General features: G+C 30.7%; 1 protein-coding gene across 1 annotated transcript in view; it reads right to left on the reverse strand.

Moving 5' to 3' along the window:
- CYLD (ubiquitin carboxyl-terminal hydrolase CYLD) overlaps positions 1-21619 on the reverse strand; it is an 82880-nt gene that overhangs the window by 59654 nt on the left and 1607 nt on the right. The window contains exons 5-9 of the mRNA XM_080175669.1: positions 21428-21510; positions 13922-13993; positions 11599-11704; positions 11224-11359; positions 9847-9886 (exon numbers count right to left, since the gene is read on the reverse strand). Coding sequence (XP_080031795.1) covers positions 9847-9886; positions 11224-11359; positions 11599-11704; positions 13922-13993; positions 21428-21510 — 437 coding nt within the window. The remainder of the gene's footprint in view (positions 1-9846; positions 9887-11223; positions 11360-11598; positions 11705-13921; positions 13994-21427; positions 21511-21619) is intronic.

The following is a 21619-nucleotide window of genomic DNA, read 5'->3' on the forward strand; positions in this document are numbered from 1 at the left end:
TTCAAAACTTCTAATTTTGTTGAATACAAAAACAGAACTATCCTTAGCCTGAATATACAAGGAGTTTTTTTATCTTCCATTTCCCCATCCCTTAATGCCTGTGAATATCCCTATGTATTTAACTTCTGTTTCTCACTTAAGAAATAGAGAGACCCTGATGTTAATGAGAAGCAAAAATATAACAGCAGAAGAGCAGCAACTACAGGTATAAAACATCATGTTACTTTATAGAGCTTAACAACTGTAGAAATTGTTACTTATGTATTGTTATGTCTCGTCACACCAGTTAAAGGAGCAAGTTTATTAAGTTGATATCCCCCCCGAGAGTCTAGAAATACTAATAGATTGACCAGGCCAAATACAAGGGCCTAATTAGTATATTTAGTATGAGTAGGGCTAAGGTTCAATGTTTTAAATTAAAATAAAGATGCTTTGTAATGATAGATTAAACTCAAATGTCAGGAAAGGTTATTCTTTTGCAAGATATATAAATCATCTAAATAAATATAAATATTATCCATTTTAGAGTTGAAAAATTAAATGTCAATAAAAAGTAAATTTTCTTGACTTTGAAAGAAATCCCCTAATTGATTTAAATTGTAAATCCTTATAATTAAGTAACAGGATATCTGTTTGTCTGTACCGAAGGATCTAGTTAACCGCTGAATGATTGGGTTCTCCTTAACTGGGTAGCTTCTAATAAACCCGGGAAGGTTTATAACTATCCTAAGAGAAATCACACAAAAACCAAATTTAAAAAAAAATTCAAGAGACTTATACGCAATATAGACACGAAATAAAAAAAATACGTTTAAAGTGTCACTAGAGGCCTCTAAGGGCGTAACCGCTAGTGTTTTTAAAGTAGTAAATGTGTCGTTTAAAGTAGACTTTTAAAACAGTTATGTTATTATGTAAGTTTCTTGATCCATTATGTATAATATCGTCTTAATAAAATATAAGGTGAGATTAGATTCTACTGAAATAGAGAAAGACATAATAATAGTCTTATTGATTTCAAGACTAAGTCATTCTTTTACCCCCTATCTAACATTTTCTAATTACGCTCTCCAAGTCAGAGAAACAAATAAGTACAAATACATGTGTGTAAGTTATTCGATTAAATAAGTTTAACAGAATTAGATTAATTGTAATAGTAAACTAAAGTTTAAGAGTAATTTTAACTGAATAAAAGTAAATAATACAACGGAAATAGTGTACCAAAATCCAGTTTAATTTGGGAAAAGCATTAAGCAACTAAAGTAAAAAAACAAAAGCCTCAGAAATTTTTTTTACAAGAATAGTTTTCATAAAAATTGGTACCTTTTTGAAATGAAAAAAAAGATTACTACTTAAAGATTAACAAATAGAAATTACATTGCCCTCTAAAATCACTTCAATATTAATAAAAACTAATCAAAAAAAGAGAACTTTTCTTCTAGCCCTACGAATGATGGGCTGCGGACTCCATAGTTTCCTAGATTTATTAAGCTCAGTAAGACGATTTTAAAACTGAAAGAATCATTCTTAAAGCCCTACTGGTGGAAGAAGTGAAAACTAGTTACCTTTCCTCAGAAAGGCATAAAAAAGGACATCCTACTTAATATTTGCTAATAATAATGATATCTATATTCAATGTAAAAGTAATGTAACAGCTTGACCTTTTTCTCAATCTTTCCAGAAAAAGAGGATAAGAATCATAAAAAGTTTAAAATAGAGGCAAATATTATTAATGTTCCATAAAAATTTAACAAGTTAATTGGTACTTAGTAAAAAATATTAATGAATATAGTGAATAGAAAATAACATATTCATAAAAAGTCATATTAAAAACCTAACAAAAAAAACAACCATTTCTTAAAATTAGGTCAGGAGTTTTAGCATTTAAAATCAGAATGTTTAGGTTTAAACTGTTAATTAAATCTTTTTTTGATTAAAAATTATACTCCATGGTCATTTCCTAACTGTACCTTCCCTTTCTCTCAGTACACATTATACCTCTATACTTGGGGATAAGTAAATAGAATAAAATTATTTTCACTTTACTTTCATTAATTTTCTTTATATTTCTAGCATAGGCAAAAACATATTCAAATAAGACAAAACTTTTTTTCCCATTTGCCTATCAGGGTATCCCTGAGAGGTGTATAACAAACATGGTTTAGCAAGGTGAGGCCGGCAATGTTATTGTACAGCAGACAATCTTCATTCATCAGCTGTCAATAATGGCTGCTCACAATACAATATATTCCCAACTTTCAGGGATGAGAATATATATTCATCAATTTTAATCATTTGGAAATGGATATGGAATACGCATGCATATTATGACAGGAGAAAAACTATCAATTTAGGTTGCTAACATGAAACTCATTTATTGGTCAGCTCATTCATACAATAAGAGGGAAGGGGATGGGGTAAAGGGGTTAATGGGGGTTATCATTATTTTAGCACGCTGTGAGTTTAAATTTAAGAGAACATGAAAATTTGGTGTACATCCAAGTAATAATAAATCCATTCATTTTGATTATATTGTAGTGGACAAGTGAGGAATAATAAAATATGGATGAAAATAAAAATTAAGGGGTCCACAAACAAAGACATTTTATAGGAAGCTAAGAGTAGAGCCCAAACTTATCAGAGTGCAAATGACAAAAACTAACTCAAAATATCTTTCTAATAAACCTTAATTAATGAAATAGCACTAAAAATATGATACCAGCCCATTCTTCATTTTTCATAATCTTACAGTTTAAACCAATTTAAACAGCATAACATCAATGAATAAATGTCTCGGTTTCTGCAAGCAATAACTACTGTAAGAAAAAAAATTCATACAGTTTTTAAGAAATATTATAATTGATGTAAAATAAAAGTATTATGATTGATTATAAACAAGACCTGAAATTATACCTAGTATATTTGGGAGTAGGTTTTTAGGGAGTAAATTTCTTTTCCTTTGCTCAAATTATTATCCTTTACTTACAATTCAGGTTAATAATGAAAATATTTTTGAAAATTTGAGATTTTTGGTATATTGATTCCTGGGACAAAAAAGAACAATAGTCTAAGCGAAGCAACTCTATAATCAAGTCCTAAAAATGTAAGTATGTCCATAAACATTATCCTGTATCAAGCAGTTTTTCAACAAATTTACTTACAATTTTAAATTCAACATTTATACATTTATGTTCAGATTTTTCAGTTATGACACTCTATTAATGTTAATGTTCGTTTGTCTTACCGTTTCAGAGCTTCGCTTTTATAGATGTTGTCATCCTTGTTAAATAAATAATTAAAAAGTTTAATTGAATTGTAAAGTATCCTGTTTATGTGTGTAGTATATCAGAAAGAGATAGGAAAATGGACTAAAATGAATCTTCACTGAAAAACTAGATTCTGCCATTTGTTGATTGAAATTGAATTATGAGCGCACTGTTGCTGCGAGAGGTTAAAAAAGCATTTTCTCGTATTCATTCGAATCCTGTGGATAGGAACCGGTTCTCATCCATACGAAAAAACTATGTCTAGCATCGTATTATATCCAGTTTTCTACGAATATAGAAATGTACAATCATAAGATTAGAACCAGTTTTTTAGCCCGTGCCTTCGGCACCTCAGGGCTAAAAAACTGGTTTTAATCTTATAATTGTACTTTCTATATCCGCGGAAAGCTGTTTATAATACGATGCGAGAAATAACTATTCCCAAATTTTTAACCAAAAATTAAAATATACCAAAAAAGAAATTTTATTTGAGACTGGGGGGTCATTTTACCTTTCATTGTTCTATCCCTTATCCCTGGTTGTATGTATAAAATGAAAGGACCTGAATGCGAATATGAAAGGTATCACAGATCAGAAAGAAGCCGTGAAATAAATCCTTTTCAAGTTCAAAATACAGGGATGAAGATTATTCCAATACAAGAGAAACTGTGAGGTGACAATGTTTGGTATATTATTTATTCAAAATATCTATAATACAAAGTAGAACGATGTCTGTCTGTCTTTCTGTCTGTCTGTTTCTTTGTTTGTTTGTTTGTAACGAAGGATCTCGCTAACCGCTGAACCGATCGGGTTCTCCTTAACAGGGTAGCTTCTCATAGGTCCCGGGAAGGTTTATAAGTTTTTTTTAGGGGAATCAAAACCCTTCGAGAATTCGCCCCTTGAAAAAAAATTTTCCCCTCCCATCAAAAAAAATGCTTTTTTCAATTTTATTCTTTTAACCAAAATTAAAAATGGGGGAGGCACCCTACCCCCTACCCCCAAAAAAATTCCCCCCTCCCCCGCGTAGCCGCTAGTTTTCTAAATAGTAACAAATAACGGAAAATGGGGATTTTGACAGTCAAGAATAATAATTTAGATATTTTTCTCAATTATTCCTAATTCAGAAATATCATGCTTTTGAGTTAAATTGCTATCCATGTACAACAACCAACCTTCATGATTAACTGAGATAAGTATAATTGTATAAAAAAAGCATTTAATTACTTTAATACTCACTTTAATAGTTATTTTTAATTGACCTATCCTTGGAACCCTGTATAGAACGGAAGAAGAAAAGATTTAGTTTTGGAGTAATTTATATTCCAAGTTTCAAGTCTTCTCTTCATACACACCAAACATCTGGGACCATACAAAGGATTAACACAACTACAATTTACTGTCTTCTTTACTTTAAAAAAAGCAACAGAAAGGATAAGGACCTTAGAGGGAGGTGTCATTTGTGTGTGAATAATACTGAGGTGAATTCTTAAAAAAAATTGCCTCACTAAAATCAGTGAGGCTTGCTAAAAATTTAGAGGGGATAATTTTGCCTCGCTAAAATTTTAGTGAGAGGCAAACTGATTTTAGAGAGGCAAAAGTGTTTTTTTAAGAATTCACCTCTGGTCTCCAAAGTTCATAAACATAATCTCTCATTACTTTGCTTAAAACAGGATTGATTCAACATTAAGTTTTCAAACTTTTCCACCAATAGTTTTCATCTACAAAAGTGGTTATTTTGTTTTTGTAATTGGAGATGTACATCAATTAATCGTCTATTGTCTTATCACCTCACTAGCGGCTACGCCCCTAGAAGCCTCTAGGGGCACTTCAGGTAGGAGGGGAAAAATTCGACCTCATCCCATTTTAAATCTCAAAAGAATAGGTAAAAAAAATATTTTTTTTGAAGGGGGGGAGGGGGGTGAAGACACCCACCCAAAAAATAGGTTAAAACCTTCCCAGGACCTATAAGAAGCTTCACTGTAAAGGAGAACAATATCGGTTCAGCGGTTAGCGAGATCCTTCGGGACAGACAAAAACGCTTACTACTTTATATAATAGGATATCCATGATAAAGACAATTGAATTGAAAAACATAAAAATCATACTTATACATCAAAGAAATTTTCTAATACATTTTTTTCTATGATAAAAATTCGTGGCTTAATTACATTAGATTTCGTTTTTATAAGGCTATCAATGCAGATTATTATAACTGAACATCTCAAAAATTGTAATTGTGAATTTTACAAATTGTGAGTGTGATCACCTGACACTCAAACACATACTCACACAAAACTTACATAATCAACCCTGCAACTAATTCAAATCTTAATTTTCTAAAATGATATTTCAATTTTAAAGTTTCAAATTATTCAGCTTTTTAGGGAGAAGGAGATATCTTTTTGGGCCTTTAATAATTGAATCAACAAAAACTGGAAAATTAAAGTAAGTAAAATAATAAAATTAAGAGATTAAGTTTGTAATCAAAGATTAAAGTATTGAATACTTGAATGAGATTTATAATTACAACCAGGGATAAGGGATGGGAAACGTAAGAAAATATTATTCCAGGCCTATTTTCCAACTAGGCCTAAAAAACTAGTTTCGGGATGACGCAGTAGTTAGATTTGAAAACTATGAACAATGATGAAATAGCTATTATATGAATGCAAAGAAAAAAAGTATAGAATAGAATTCAGGTAGTTGATTTCACCTATCATAAAATATAATAAAAACTTTTCAAAGAACCAATATGTTAGTGGCTTTAAGTAGAATCCCGTTATTACTTCGCCAACCCCCCCCCCCCCGCCCCCCCCCCATTTAAAAAAAAGTTTTTTTTGAGATGGTTAAATCTGATTTATTTTCAAACATTTTAAGGGGGGATCTACTTCACCCCAAAATTTGTATATAGAAATAAACACCGCTTTAGCTCCCTAGCTTTAATAAATAAATTAAGTAGAATTGAATAAGTACATGGGTAACATTCTATCAACTAATTGTTCCATAGCAAACATATAAATTAAGAATTTAAAAAAAAAATTTATTTTACGTTAAATATTAACAGAAAAGTTCAATTAAGTGTGCAATAATTTTTACCAAAATTAATGAAATTTTTTTTTTAACAAAACACAGTACACTTTTATTTACATATTGAACTAGTTTTGTATTTGTGATCATTTAGATGGGTTATCAATTCCACATGAAATGTAACTTTTAAATTGTCTAAAGACATGAGTTTTTCACATTGTTCTAAAGTATAAAATGTTGAATCCTACTCAGTCTTCAAAAAACGATCTCTCAATTTATGTTTTGCTATATGGACATTTATTAATGTGTAAATTTAATAATAAGTTGATGTGATTGAACTTTATATATATTGTTGTCATTCTAATAGCAGAAAGTTTCCATTGTTGTCTTTCTAATAGCAGAAATTTATGTTTGGTTGAATTAATTTAGCCAATAATGAACTGGGGGACGCGTTTGTTATTAATTAATTGGTTAATGCTAAAAGCAAGTTTCAGGCTATTGGATATTGGCCTACAGCAAATGAGGAACTGGGGGAAATGAGTTGATTTTATAGGCAAAAAAGAAAAGTTGCCCCATCACTTTTAAAAGGAGGCTGAGACCTAATTTTCGGTCAGGTTTCCCATCCCTTATCCCTGATTACAACAGCTTTTTTTTCATCTGCAATTTTTATGTTAGTTTACTTTACAATCTAACATAAAATACTTTTTTGGCACTAGGGAATGCAGATTTCAATCAAGTATCTCTCAAATCGACAGGAAAATGAAAAAAGGACCAAAAATTAATCCTTTTGTCCCTGATAACAAGGGAAGTAAAAAATTGAAAAATATTTGCAACATCTTGCTAGCTGTTTTACTAAATGTGGAAGGTCTGAGCTTGTTGCAGCCAGTGATTCAGAGATATGTAGTTGTAACGAAGATAATCAAATATTCCCTAAATTTATCAAGCCAAACAAGTTAGAATTTTATGGTTTACCAATTAAGGAGAATGTAAAAAGGATAGGTATGGACCTTAATTATTGGTCAATCGTTCATCCAGAAGGAGGAGATAGGGTAAAGGGGGTGGATGGAGGTATCATTATTTTAGCCAGCTGCGAGTATTATTACATCAGAGTACATAAATATTTGGTGCAACATCCAAGTAACATTACATCGATTAGAAGGAGTTGATTTCATGTTATATTATCCTATCCCTATTTTTATAGATGCAGTAGAGTAGATCACACCCAAAACTTTATGCCCCCGGCAAATTCAAGAATTAGAGAATTTGTGGATAAAATTAAGTTTTATGAAAAAATAATTTTAAATTTGAATAGATCGGAACAATTATCCAAAATAAAAGAAAATAAGAATTCTTGATTTTTAAAACCCATGACGTTTTGTACCTTGTATCGTAAAAAACAAACAAGTATGGCAACATCTATAAATTAGATTATACATTAGATTTTTTAATAAAAAATATTTTGTGATCAAGTGTCCCTTATACCCTGACTGTGTGATCTCAGCTCACACTCGGTGTGCATATTTCTCCGCAAATGTTTATATATTATTCAAAAATCATACAAAACCAAAATTAATACATCAGCACAAAAGCGCCTCTTATTTGTTTTACTAATTATGTTAAACAACCCTCATCCCTCTAATTATTTATATGCTACGGGTGATGAATTTTAAAATGTGATAATATCCGGAATTAAATGCACACCATCACAATCTTGGCATATGCCCAACATTTTTTAACACACAGGTAATAAAATAATTTCACCGCTAATTTTCTTACAAAAACAAATCCACTATAAATATAAATATCAGCTTGTATTTTCTCTCTTGGAAATATGTTATGCCTAAGTATTTTAAAAACAATACTAAATAAATTATAATATAGTCAAATATGTTATTTAACAAGACCTTGTTAGAATGATTAGTGGAAAAATTTAAGAGAATAACTATGAACTTCCCCTCATTTATTTTTAGATAATTTTTAAAAATCATTTTGTATATTGCTTAAGCCATATTTTAAAAACTTACTCAAGATTATTGAAAAAATCTAAAACTAATTTAATATGGTATAAAATTTTAAATAACACAACCTATAGTTCATTATACAAGAAATGTCATGAGTTTAACCATCTAAGATAATAAAAGCTACAGCAAATAAATTTCAAAGGCTGGTGTATTTGCGTTGATCTAGCTAACCAGGGCAAATAACGCTACGTGCCCATTCCTCTACATCTAGTAATCCATGCTTGACATTGAAATCCTAGTCTTAGAGCCTAAACTTTGAGTTTTAACTTGAACCTCTTCTCAGATTTGCTGTTGCATTCAAAATTGGGAGTTGCACAACCCCCCAATCCCATCCCCTCCCAACCCATCCCAACCCCCCCGGCAAACAAACTCGACCCTGATGAGTCCAAACACTAGTTCTATAATTCATTCTGTTCATGTGGAATCAGGAATCAAAGATCTGTAGCGTCATTTAATTAAAACTAAAGACACTGGTTAAAGTGTGGCTACTTAATTCAAAAGTTTAAGTCAGTTTTTGTCGGTCATTCCGAAGGTAATTAATCTGATGGAAAGAGACAAAATTTAGGAAAGATTCTGAGGGGCTTTTTAAAAGGTGAAAATTATTATAATTTTTTTTGTTTTTACAAAAGTTTTCTCCTCTAGACATAATATTTTAAAAATACACTTCCTATGTGCATTGTAGATTGTGCATTTATAATTAGGCATAATTTAATACCCTTTCCTTTATTTCTGAGTATTATGCATGAAAACTATTGTATGAGAGGGGGGTATACTAACTAAAAATGATTCTCCAATATTGTTGACTCATAACATAACAGCATATTCGGGCCATAGAAAGACTTATTGAATGCTGTGATTATGCACTTAAATTCGACTTTGAGAGTTTTTGTTATAAATGTGCACCAATACAAGATATGAATATAGTCCTCCTCCTTAGATGCTAGAACGCATTTCTAATTGTATTTGTTGTATGGCATATCAATGTTCTTAACAATATATTCTAGTTCAAGTGCACTTTTCATTATAAGAAATTAAACTTAGAAAATAAAATTATAAATCTTAGGAGAATAATTCATGAGTAGAGCCTGCTCATACTAGGTATAATGGGAGCTTAAAGAAATTAATAATACTATAATTACTAATAGCGACTTCGTCCCTAGCACTTTAGAGATTCTGTATTTAAAGGGGTAAAAAGCAAAAAATAGCCTTAATCTAAGGGCTTAAATCAAAATACAAAATAGCCTAAAACTATTCCAGGTTCTGTATGAAGCTTCCCTTTAAGTACAATTCAATCAGTTCAGGAATTATTGAAATAAAAACTTTATTACTTTATATGATAGGATATGATAGGATAATAATACTAAGAAAACTAGATAGGTCTTCCAAATTCTAAATTTTTTGCTTATTTTCAAGCATTTATACCTAGTTGTATTGGATATCAAATTATTATCTGCTCCTATCACTGTATTCTTATAGATAGATTAGGTAGGTATTACAAAGTACAACAAAAAAACATAAAAAAATTAAAAACTTACCAATAAATTATTCGAGTACTTTGCTATGTTCTCTTTCTCTCTAAAATATAAAAATAAAAGTTACAGAAAAAAATGAACAACTTTGAAACTAAATAATATTAGATTACTGTTAGAGAAAGGTTAATATATTGAATAAATGATGTAACATTTAGAAGAAATATATATTATTGTTTTTCTCGTGTAATTTTATATCATAAAAGAGGACTATCCACGAACAAGAGCAAGTGATTCTAAGCATCTTCCAGCATTGACCCATAGTATTTTTTTAGTAAATATACTAAGTTTATGTTTAATATTTGCTTTATCGACTAAAAAGTGAGGTTTTACCATGGTTTTATATGAAAAAAAAAAACTTTGAAATGTTAAGCATTGTTTGGTGCAATATCATCGAATGTTTTGATGAGTTCAAACTGTTGTTTAAAAGCTTTGACACAAAAGTATATTATTGTGATTAAAAATGTATATTTAGAAAAAGGGTTGGTAACTTGTAAACAATTTAATATGTACTTTTGCAATTTACAACATTTGATGCTTTTCTGCAGTGTTATTTTATTTTATCCTTTGAATTCAACAAAGCATTTGATGATATTGCTTTAAAAATTGATTTACATTTTAAAGTTTTTTTCATATAAAACCATGGTGAAACCTAACTTTTTAGTCGATAAAGCAAATATTAAACATAAACCTAGTATATTCACTAAAAGAATACTATGGGTCAATGCTGGAAGATGCTTAGAATCACTTGCTCTTGTTCGTGGATAGTCCTATTTTAGAAGGAGAGCAATTTTAACCTATGTTATTAAACCCTTAAGTCTTTACTGCAATGGATAGCTTTATGAAGTGTTGTATTTATCGGGTATAGTCCCTTTCGTGGCAACGCACCTTAAGGGGCGATTCTTCGTATATTTCACAGTAGCTTTTCACCTATTTTTAGCCCTTGCGGGGCCAAATGCCTAACCCTGTGATGGGACAATCACCTAACCCAATATAACCTAACCTAACCTAAAATAACCTATAAAAAGCCATTTTAAAAATACGACGAATCGCCCCTGAAGGGGCGTCGCCACGAAAGGGACTATTCCCTATTTATTGAGTCTAGCGACACAAGTAACTAAAACTTATTGTTATGGTTTTTAATAACTATAGGTCAATTATGGAGACAAAAAAAATAAAGTGTGAATGTTTAGATATTCATTGTCATTTTATTAAAAAGGAAATGAGAAGAAACCAATATTTTATTATTGTAATCTATTATCCAGTATGGCTTCGAAAACGATTTATATCCGCTTGATTAAAACCGGTTTTCACCCATACTGAAAAACTGCAGAAAGCTTTCTATTATACTATGCTATAAATAAATATTAAGGTTAAAATTACCTAAAATTAGTAAACTTGTCAATAAGGCTGCTAATATGTTTACTCTTGACTCCATTGTGATGATTATTATTCATATTTATGCCACCAACTCCAGTACCGAGGGACTCGATCTGTTGGCTCCAGTTTTCTCCAATTTCTAAAGGAATCAATTGATCAATGGAATTATAAAAATTGTACCTACAATAAGGATTTAATCAATAAAAATGGAAAATAATAAAAATATCATATACTTTGCTAAACATTTTGCCAAAGTCAAAATTACACAAATTAAAAAAATGTTATACTATATCATAGAAATACAATTATAAACTATCTGACTGATCAAAAATATCTCTGAATCGGCTGACTATAATGATACAAATATAAATAAACTACCTGGAATATAACTCTGTTTGCAGTACTGGTGTCTGTTCTCCAGTAAATCCATATCACAGTTGGTTAGTTCCACCTTGCTTATATCACAGAAAATACCCTTCTCTTCCTAAAGTAACAACAATTTATTTAGGCTCTCTCTCTACACTTGTAATATTCTGCAGTCATCAAACATCAATATAATTTTAGTTAGGTTTGGAAATCCGCCGAATTTTTGGGTCGGATTCGGATTAAGATTCTTACAGAAATCCGCCAAAAAATAAAGCGGAATAATCCGTGGATTTCGGATTCCTTATTGCAGATTCTAACAATATTTTTAAAAGTCTTTTTATAAATAAAAAAAAATCTAGCCCCAACAGCGTCCATATTAACCTAACTTAACCTAACCTGACCTAAAATAACCATGAAAAGCTACTGTGAAAATAAAATAAAAAAAACGTTGAATGCTGCTCACCATTTTACTTGTAGTTAAGAAACAATAAAAACTTTTTTGGATTGTGTCTACCAAATTTACAATCCGAATTCGCAATTTGAATTGCAGATCCTGGGTCCAAAATGTGTCTCATAATTGGACGGATTTCGGATTCGGATTGCCAACCCTAATTTAGTTGTATAAAACTCATGTTTGACCTTTCAGCGGTATTATTATTGAGGAAAAAGAAGATAATTCTTAGCTAAATATTATTTTAATTTAAGAAATATGAAACATTAAAATGATTGATTAATATAATATATTTAAAATATGAGTGTTGAAACAGAAACCAGTGGTTTTGATAGAATTTGTATGTGTGTGTTTTTGCATAAGAAAGATTTAATAGAGATAAAGTGATAAGTAAATAGGATTATTTCTATTTCTAATAGTAGACACAGCTATCTATCCTATTCTTTTGAAATTCTTCTTTATGCTTAGTATTTATCTTTATACAAAATTTGACAAAATTTTAAAATTGCTATGCTGACATCACTAAACTCGTCTATAACACTTTACTTATGTCTTAATCCCAGAATTTTGTATAAAGAGTGGGAGCACGGCAATTCAATATCTTGAGCAGACAAAATGCATCAAATTTTCTTCTATAATAGTTTGATCAAAAATATCATGACTCGTCAGCCGCATTATGCTACAGACTGACAAATTCTTTCTATTAGAAGCTGCAAGTAATCCAACATTGTTAAGCTGCAGTATAATATTTGAATTATGTTTTGAAAGTCTCAATCACCGCCAATATGTCTAAAATCCATTGCAGCAGAAACATCAATTTTGCAATATTTTGCAATCTAAGCTTAGACGCCCAAAATATGTAAAGGCGGTTGCCACACTCTAAAAAATCTGAATATCTTGATGCCTGGTGCATTTCCTAATTCAAACTATCGTTCACACACAATTTGTGGTATACAAAACATTTCACCAACAAAAATATCAATTACTTAAAAATTTATTGAATTTATTTTTTAAGCAATGTTTGTTACCTACTTATCATTATTACCATTACCAATAAGTCATTTATGGAGAAAGGTTAGAAAGGTGAATGCCATTGAAAAAAAGTTATGCAATAGATGGTATTATGTCTTGATGGTTAACATTGCTAAAATAGCTTCATAACAGATGCTGTTAATGTCATGTCTTAATTTTAAAAACCTTTCTACCTTACTAAATTAAAATAATCTATTTGAACCCTAACTCTCATTACTAACCATTAAACAAGATCCTGAAACAAAGTGAACTAACTATTTGTGTACATAATAATAAAAATGCATGTGTGTGGGGGGGGGGGGGTAGTATGTGTAAACTAGGTCAACTGTACTTTGTTACAATGATGGTATGCAATAAGAATACACGAATAATGCATTGGTGTGTGAAAGGGTATGAAATGAACCAAATTTTAGTTCACATACACTGCCAAACACTGTTTTGCAACCTTCATTAAACACGCATTTACAATTACAATGCAAGGCAATCAATTTAGGTTGCTAATATAGTCCTCAGATATTGGTAAATTAACGTTCCTTCAAGTTCAGGGGAGAGCATGGTTTAATCTCAAAAGGGAAAGGAGGGGGACCGTTATATTAGCCAGCTGAAAGATTTTTTTCTATTAGAGTATGCAACAATATCCACGTATTCTATATCCATTGAAAGCTTTAGAGAACACTTATTTCAATTAGAGACTTTTAAACGAGGATATTGCCTTAGCTTAGAAAAAAGAGCTCATCGTTGACATAAAAAAAAAAACATTACGTTAAGAAGTTATGTGATAATAATAAAATAGCCAGATCAAAATAATGACCAAATAGCTTCAAAATTACCAATAAAAAGACCAGCACTAACCTGACAGGTTTTATCAAAATACTGTTTTCCTTGAAATGCACCGTTTGTGTGGCCGAATCCCCAAGCAGGATCCTAAATATCAATATGCTATACAATAATCAATTATTTAAACTAAATTAGTTTTCATGAGAACGTCTTTCTATTAAAAAGCAACTTTATAAAATGTTTACAAAGGGGGGGGGGCGAAAGTGACACTTTTTGAAACCAAAACTAAGAGAGATAAAATCAACCTTATTCGACGTTCACTCAAAGCCCAAAAATAATGGACTTAAAAGTGTATTAAACTGTATATAAGACATTTGCGAATATATTGATACCATTAATTTGCCTCTTAGATAGAAAAAAGTATGTGTTTTTAATATTTTAATCTTGCTTTAAATCAAATTTTAAATTTGAGTCACCAAAAATGCTAAACTAATTTTTGCTCTAGAAGAATCAATTTTTGGAGTTAGAAAGTGCTTAATACCTCATTTTAATCGCCTGGCATTGCTTTATAATATACAGGTAATGACTTGGTTTTTTATGGAACAGCTGACTAAAAAATCGAGGTTTTGTGATAAACCCACTTTTGTTGTTGCTCCATAAATGATATTTTTTTTCCCAATTTTTTTGGCTGTAAAGAAGCTTTATATATTCATATAACATCCACCTAAATTTGACTTTTGATATTTTATTTATAGCATCACCAGAGGGAATTGAATTTTGGAAAAAAATATCAATTTATATTTTACACTGCTATGCATTGTTCTTGTTCTTGTTTCTAAAAAAAAATTATATTATAAAAAAGATAATTATTTAACACTTCTATAGGTATGTTTATCATTTTTCTAGGCTAAATATAACTATAATTAGACCATTTTAAAGTTAGACATCTTAACATATTAACACAATTATTGAATCGGTCTGTATTATTAAGCTGGCAACCCTTAAAACAGCTGCATTTCATTATCCTATTATATATAGTAATTATTATATGTATAAACACTAGGGTGGGTTGATATTGGAATGGGTGATTTTCCCAATATGGCGAGAATAATATGGCACAATATAACCTAGAAAATTGCATTTTCAATTCAAAATATGTTTTTATAAGCATCGCTGATATAAAAAAAATAATCGGAATTTTTTATTTTTGACGCCATTTTTTTTGTAAGGTTTCGTGATTTTTCAAAAAAATATCTACCAAATGGTTGACTCTACATAAAAAATGAACCCATTTTTGAATTAGTCGACCCCAAAAACCCCCATTGTCGTATATAATACTTATCTATAACACATAAATTTACGGAAATATTAGAAATTTACCTATAAACGGACAATTAAGATATTATTTTAAGATACAAAAATTGATATATAATACGTAAGGGATTCAAGCATGCACCAATAAAATGTGTCTTCAAGCTAGTTAATATAACAATAAACCCCCATCAACCTACTTTACCCCATTCCCTCCCCTCCTACTGTAGGAACAACCTGACCAATAAATCATATTAATATTAGCAACCGAAATTGACGGAAAACTTTCCACTCTGATAAAATCTATTCTATCTATCTATCTATTTATTTTATATCTATTAATTGTTTTAAGCGAAGCTACTCTATAATTCACTTTGTATGTCCGCAAGTCAGTCTGACAAAAACTTCAAGTGCTTTTATTGTATTTAGATGTAAAGATTTTAACAAATACTATTTATTTAAGAAAAGGTAATGTTGTTTTTCAAATTATTGTTCATTGTCTTATCCCTTAAGAAGGCTGGTATTTTGGAACTTGTTCCTTTTGTTGATAGCTTTTAGGATTTTTGGTTTGCTAGGTATCCAAAGTTTTATAAACATTTTATTTTATTTTAAAATTATGGGAACTTTAATTGAATTTGATTATTTAATTGGTTTGTTCAAAACAAGTAGTAAGCAAAGTTATAAACCAATAAATTTAATCTACATAAGGGGTAATTACAATGGGGATATATGTAATCTTACTGTCCATTGTCTTATCCCTCGTACATTTGTTCCTTTTGTTACAGTTTTAATGGTTTTTATGGTTATTAGTTCATTACAGGTACCCAAAGTTTCGTAACCACGTTGGTTCCTAAACTATAAGTACCTCCTAATTTATTAAATTTTGATTAGTTTGTTTATAATCATTGGAATGTATAACTTTTTATTGTCCATTGTCATTTCCCTTCAGACCCGTTTTTATTGTAGCTTTAAATATTTTTTCTCTTTAATAATTATGACAGGTATTTACAGGGATGGAAAGGACATTGGAATATAATTTATACTGGTCCCCAATATTTCATAAAATAATATCAATTGTTGGCTTTACAAATCTACAATGTTTAACTTTTCCACTAATGATTTGAACTTACATTGGGCGATTTAAATTAATTTATCATCCATTGTCTTATCCCTTATGTTAAATTCTTGGTTGACTAAATATTTTTATTAATCAGCTATGTCTCTCAGGGATAAAAGGGGATTAAGACTATGGATGATAAATTGATATACATTCCCAATGATGATAAACAAAAATATTGGCTAACAAGTTTGAACACTACTATTCTGGAAACAATGAATCAAAATTCGATAAAAATACTCAAAATAATTCTTAAGCTGAATGTTTTGTGACTATCATGATACACAATTGAATCATTGATAATAAGTGGAATAGAATATTTATCAGTTCCCACATCCCTAAAAATCATAGTAAGGGGGGATGGAGGGGTGTTAAAACTTGAAAGACAAAAAAAAGAAAAAAACATGACTTTATTATTACGATTAAATAAAATACAGCTATCTTTAAAAAAATGAAAATATTATGATATTTGATAAAAAAAAAATGTGTCGTATCTTTTTAGATATCCTTTCCGGTTAATTTATTTTCAGGTTGTCGTTTTTGTGGTTAAATTTACGTGCATTTTGATAGGTTTACCATTATTGTGGCTTTAAAAATAAGAAAGTTAGGATTTTGAGCTTCTACACCAAAACAGCGAATTTTAGAGTAGCTGCGCGAAAGTTGTTATTTGAGTAAAAATGATTTTTTAAGTTTCAGGGCCTTTGAAATACATATTTTTAGCTTGGCCAACTTGGGAAAGTGTGAAAATCAAGAAAAAGGGGTAAATCAACCCACCTTAATAAACACACTTAATTTTTTAACTTTTTATTGATGGAATACATATGTTTCTCTATTAAAATAGATTTCTGAATAATTGATTTACAATTTTAAAAATCAAAACATTTTTACAATTAGGATGTGTATATCCACGCCATGGTTAGCTCTTATTGTTAATTCAGGCGTGTTAGAATTAATCTTAAATGTTGGAAGATGATTTTTGTAGCAGTAAGGTACTTAGCAACTTTATAATCATTACTTTATGTAAAGGGATGTCCCGGTGGAGGGGGGGGGGGGGGTTAGGGGGTTAAGGGTTATTAATTAATTTGGGGCAACCCCATAATTTTTAAATTTTTAATTTTTAATCTTCCCCTCTCCCCCCCCCCCCCCCCAAACAAAAAAAAAATATAAAAAGCTTTGACGTCCTTGCCTCTATAATATAAAGATTACCCCACAAAATAAACATGGGGATGCCCAAATTTAGATATTTCAATTCCCCCCCCCTTCCCCCCAAATCAAAAAGCTTGGACGTCATTGATTATGTAAGCTCATTTAAAACATACTGAAATCAATTTGTGTTCAACAATTATCCTATTTAGTTTTTTAGTAGTGAAGCTACTCTATAATTCAAAATATTTGTCCGTCCATTGTCTGTCCATTCATCTGTATGTCTGTCCATTGGTATGTCTGTCTGTCTGAGACAGAAAGGGGAAAACAAGATTTTCTTGGCTTCTATAAAAGATAGAAGGCTGAAATTTTCATGGATTGAATATTCTCTCTCTCTATCAATACTCCATATTTTCATCAAGTTTCATTAGGATTTGCCAAAAAACTGGGGTGGGCTATATCGATTCCTACATTTCAAGTTTTCATGATTTTCTCTACTCCTATTCAAGATAGATGGTTGAAATTCAGGGATTGAATACTTTGATATTTTGCATAATTTTATGAAGTTTTATTGAGATTTACTTATTGGGGTTCTACCTCAAACATAAGAGTCCCAAATGTCGGAGTGGACAAATGCAGGAGTCCCAAACATCGGAGTGGACAAACGTAAGAATGGGACAAACGTCAGAGTGGACAAACATCAAGGTGGACAAACATCGGAGTGGAAAACATTGGAGTGGACATTGCTTAAATAAAACCTAGGAGTGTCTACTATTTTAATAATATTACAATTTTGAAATTTTTTATACCCCTGTCTACAAAATAATGACTATGGCTGCAGCGCTCAGCCCCCTAGCCTATATCCTAACCTAACCTAACTAAGAAAAGTAACAGGACGAAGGTAGGGGGGGCTGTGTTTGTATAAAAAAAATTCAAAATTGAAAAAAAAGTTTGGGACTCCTGTGTTTGTCCACTCTGACGTTTGTCCCAAAAATCCTGCGTTTGTCCACTCCAACTTTTGTCCCACTCCTGCGTTTGTTCCACTCTGACGTTTGGGACTCATGCATTTGTCCCTCCAATGTTTTTCCACTCCTACATTTGGCATGGAACCGATTATTGGTTGGGGTGCTAGTTTGATTCCTAGATTTGTAAGTTTTAAGGATTTTCTTTACTCCTATTAAAAAAAATTTAAAAGGCTGGGTTTATACCCCCAATAATAAATTAAGGGGGGTGATTACCCCCATCTCTAAAAAAATTACCCTTTTCCAAGCACCTCCCCCTAGATACTCCTGCACTCCCCCTTGTAGTGACTAGGCCAACTTTATGGTCTCTGGTTTCAGGAAGCCCATTCAATTATGAGAAGTTCACATTATAAGAGCACTCTTATAGCATCCTCTCTATTAGCATTACATGTGTAATGCATTATAGACAGACAGATAGATATTGTGAGGGATCCTACACTTTATAACACCTTGTTTTGCATGGTAAAAATTGTTCCAATAGTTCTTGATATTGATATTTTATTTAAAAATTACAATAACTTGAATATAATGATGTTTAAAAAATGCTGAAATTATAGTTATATTTAGATTAGAAAAATGATTAACATACCTATAGAAGCATTAAATAATTCTCTTTTTAATTATAAAAATATTTTTTAGAAACAAGAAGGAGAACAATGCATAGCAGTGTAAAATATAAATTGATATTTTTTTCAAAATTCCAAAACTATCCAGGGTCCTATAAGAAGCATCCATAAAACACAGAACTCAATAGGTACTGTAATTGTCAAAATCTTAAGCTGAAGACAAAAAAGATACTACTTTATATAATAGGATAATGAAATGCAGCTGTTTTAAGAGTTGCCAGCTTAATAATACAGACCGATTCAATAATTGTGTTAATATGTTAAGATGTCTAACTTTAAAATGGTCTAATTATAGTTATATTTAGCCTAGAAAAATGATAAACATACCTATATAAACGTTAAATAATTCTCTTTTTTATTATATAAATTTTTTTTAGAAACAAGAACAAGAACAATGCATAGCAGTGTAAAATATAAATTGATATTTTTTTCCAAAATTCAATTCCCTCTGGTGATGTTATAAATAAAATATCAAAAGTCAAATTTAGGTGGATGTTATATGAATATATAAAGCTTCTTTACAGCCAAAAAAATTGGGGGAAAAAATATCATTTATGGAGCAACAACAAAAGTGGGTTTATCACAAAACCTCGATTTATTAGTCAGCTGTTCCATAAAAAACCAAGTCATTACCTGTATATTATAAAGCAATGCCAGGCGATTAAAATGAGGTATTAAGCACTTTCTAACTCCAAAAATTGATTCTTCTAGAGCAAAAATTAGTTTAGCATTTTTGGTGACTTAAATTTGAAATTTGATTTGTAGCAAGAGAAAAATATTAAAAAAACATACTTTTTTCTATCTAAGAGGCAAATTAATGGTATCAATATATTCGCAAATGTCTTATATACAGTTTAATACACTTTTAAGTCCATTTTTTTGGGGCTTTGAGTGAACGTCGAATAAGGTTGATTTTATCTCAAGAGTCAACAAAGGAACTCAACTAAAAAAAGGGTTACAGGTCTGAGATTTTGCATGGCAGTTGCTTTATAGGGGTACAATATGGAACTGTGAAGAAACGGCGGCGCAACCGCCGAAAACCGCCGTTTCCCGCCGTAATTTTTGTTGCCTTTTCTCGGCGGTTTTCGGCGGTTGCGCCGCCGTTTCTTCACAGTTCCATATTGTACCCCTATAAAGCAACTGCCATGCAAAATGTCAGACCTGTAACTCTTTTTTTAGTTGAGTTCCTTTGACTTTTAGTTTTGGTTTCAAAAAGTGTCACTTTCGCCCCCCCCCCTTTAAAATTAAATAGTCATATTAATGGAGGGGGGAGGGGACCGAGGGCAGGTGTGTGACACTTTTTGAGACCGAAACTAAAAGACAAAAAGAATTTAACTAAAAAAAGAATTACAGCACTTAAAATTTGGAATGGCAGTTGCTTTAAAGGGGTACAATGTGAAACCAATGCTTTCGCCGAAAACCGCCGAATTATCGCCAAATAAGACAATCTTGAAACGTTTAGGTCTGAACATCATAGAAATTTAGAAAACAATGATAAGTTTGTGACATAACTACATCTTACCGAATAATACATGATATATTGAGTAGCTTCGCTTTAAAAATCTAATATGAATGCGAGAAAGACAGAGAATGAGTGGATGAAGGGTAGAGGCCACTATTGTCAGAATTGAGCATTCAAAATAAATTACAAGGAAATTGAATATTGTAATAATAATAAGATAACACAATAATACAATGGAACATGCATCAATTCTGAATAGCCGTAGCACTGTCACACGCATATAAAGAGACAAGGATTATAGAAAATAAGAACACGAAAGACAAATAATTAGGGAGTTCTTCTTTGTACCTATTATTGATTATTGAGGAATTATTAAGGTTTATGAAGCAGCTATTAAGAATAATAAGAAAATCATGAGTTCATATGAACTTTTATAAGTTCTTAATAGAAACACAAACACATCTCATTCATTTATTATAAAGGAAAAAAAAAGTTTCCTGATGCTAATGAAAATCATTTATATTATTGAAACCAGCGGCTACACCCCAATCATTTAGGCATATGTAAAGCTTCCCTTAAATGAAGTTGAAGCTAAATAAAGTTGTTAATGAGATATTAACAAATAAACAAAAACATGCATTTGGGCCAATATGATGCATTATAAAAGTTTATATGAACAAGATTAATGTAAGAGGTTATTATATGTAGATCTTCTTCTTATTTATTTTGTAAATAAAACATAGCAACTTTATTTGTAATATTTAACATGTAAAAAATGTAATTTGAATGCAAGCATTTACAAACTAAGTGCTAGTATATTATTTACTTCATACAGAAAGGATCTACAGAGTAAAATATACTTATGGCCAGGGGAAATCATTTATTAGGTAAACAACCTACCAAAATCTCAATGCCAAGAACCCAGCCAGGTCCAGGTTCAGGTCCTTGTCCCAGAAACCGGAGAACACCTGGTACTCGCGTCTCTATAATTAAATTTATTTTAACACATTGTTTAAGAAAGTTTACATAAAAAATTTATTCGTCGAGCATGAGCAATTATCTAGTCTCTTAAAGCAAAGCTAGACATTTCTT

This window comes from Acartia tonsa, chromosome 1 (genome assembly GCF_053477335.1).
Source record: "Acartia tonsa isolate MP-2025a chromosome 1, ASM5347733v1, whole genome shotgun sequence".
Taxonomy (NCBI): Eukaryota; Metazoa; Arthropoda; class Copepoda; order Calanoida; family Acartiidae; genus Acartia; species Acartia tonsa.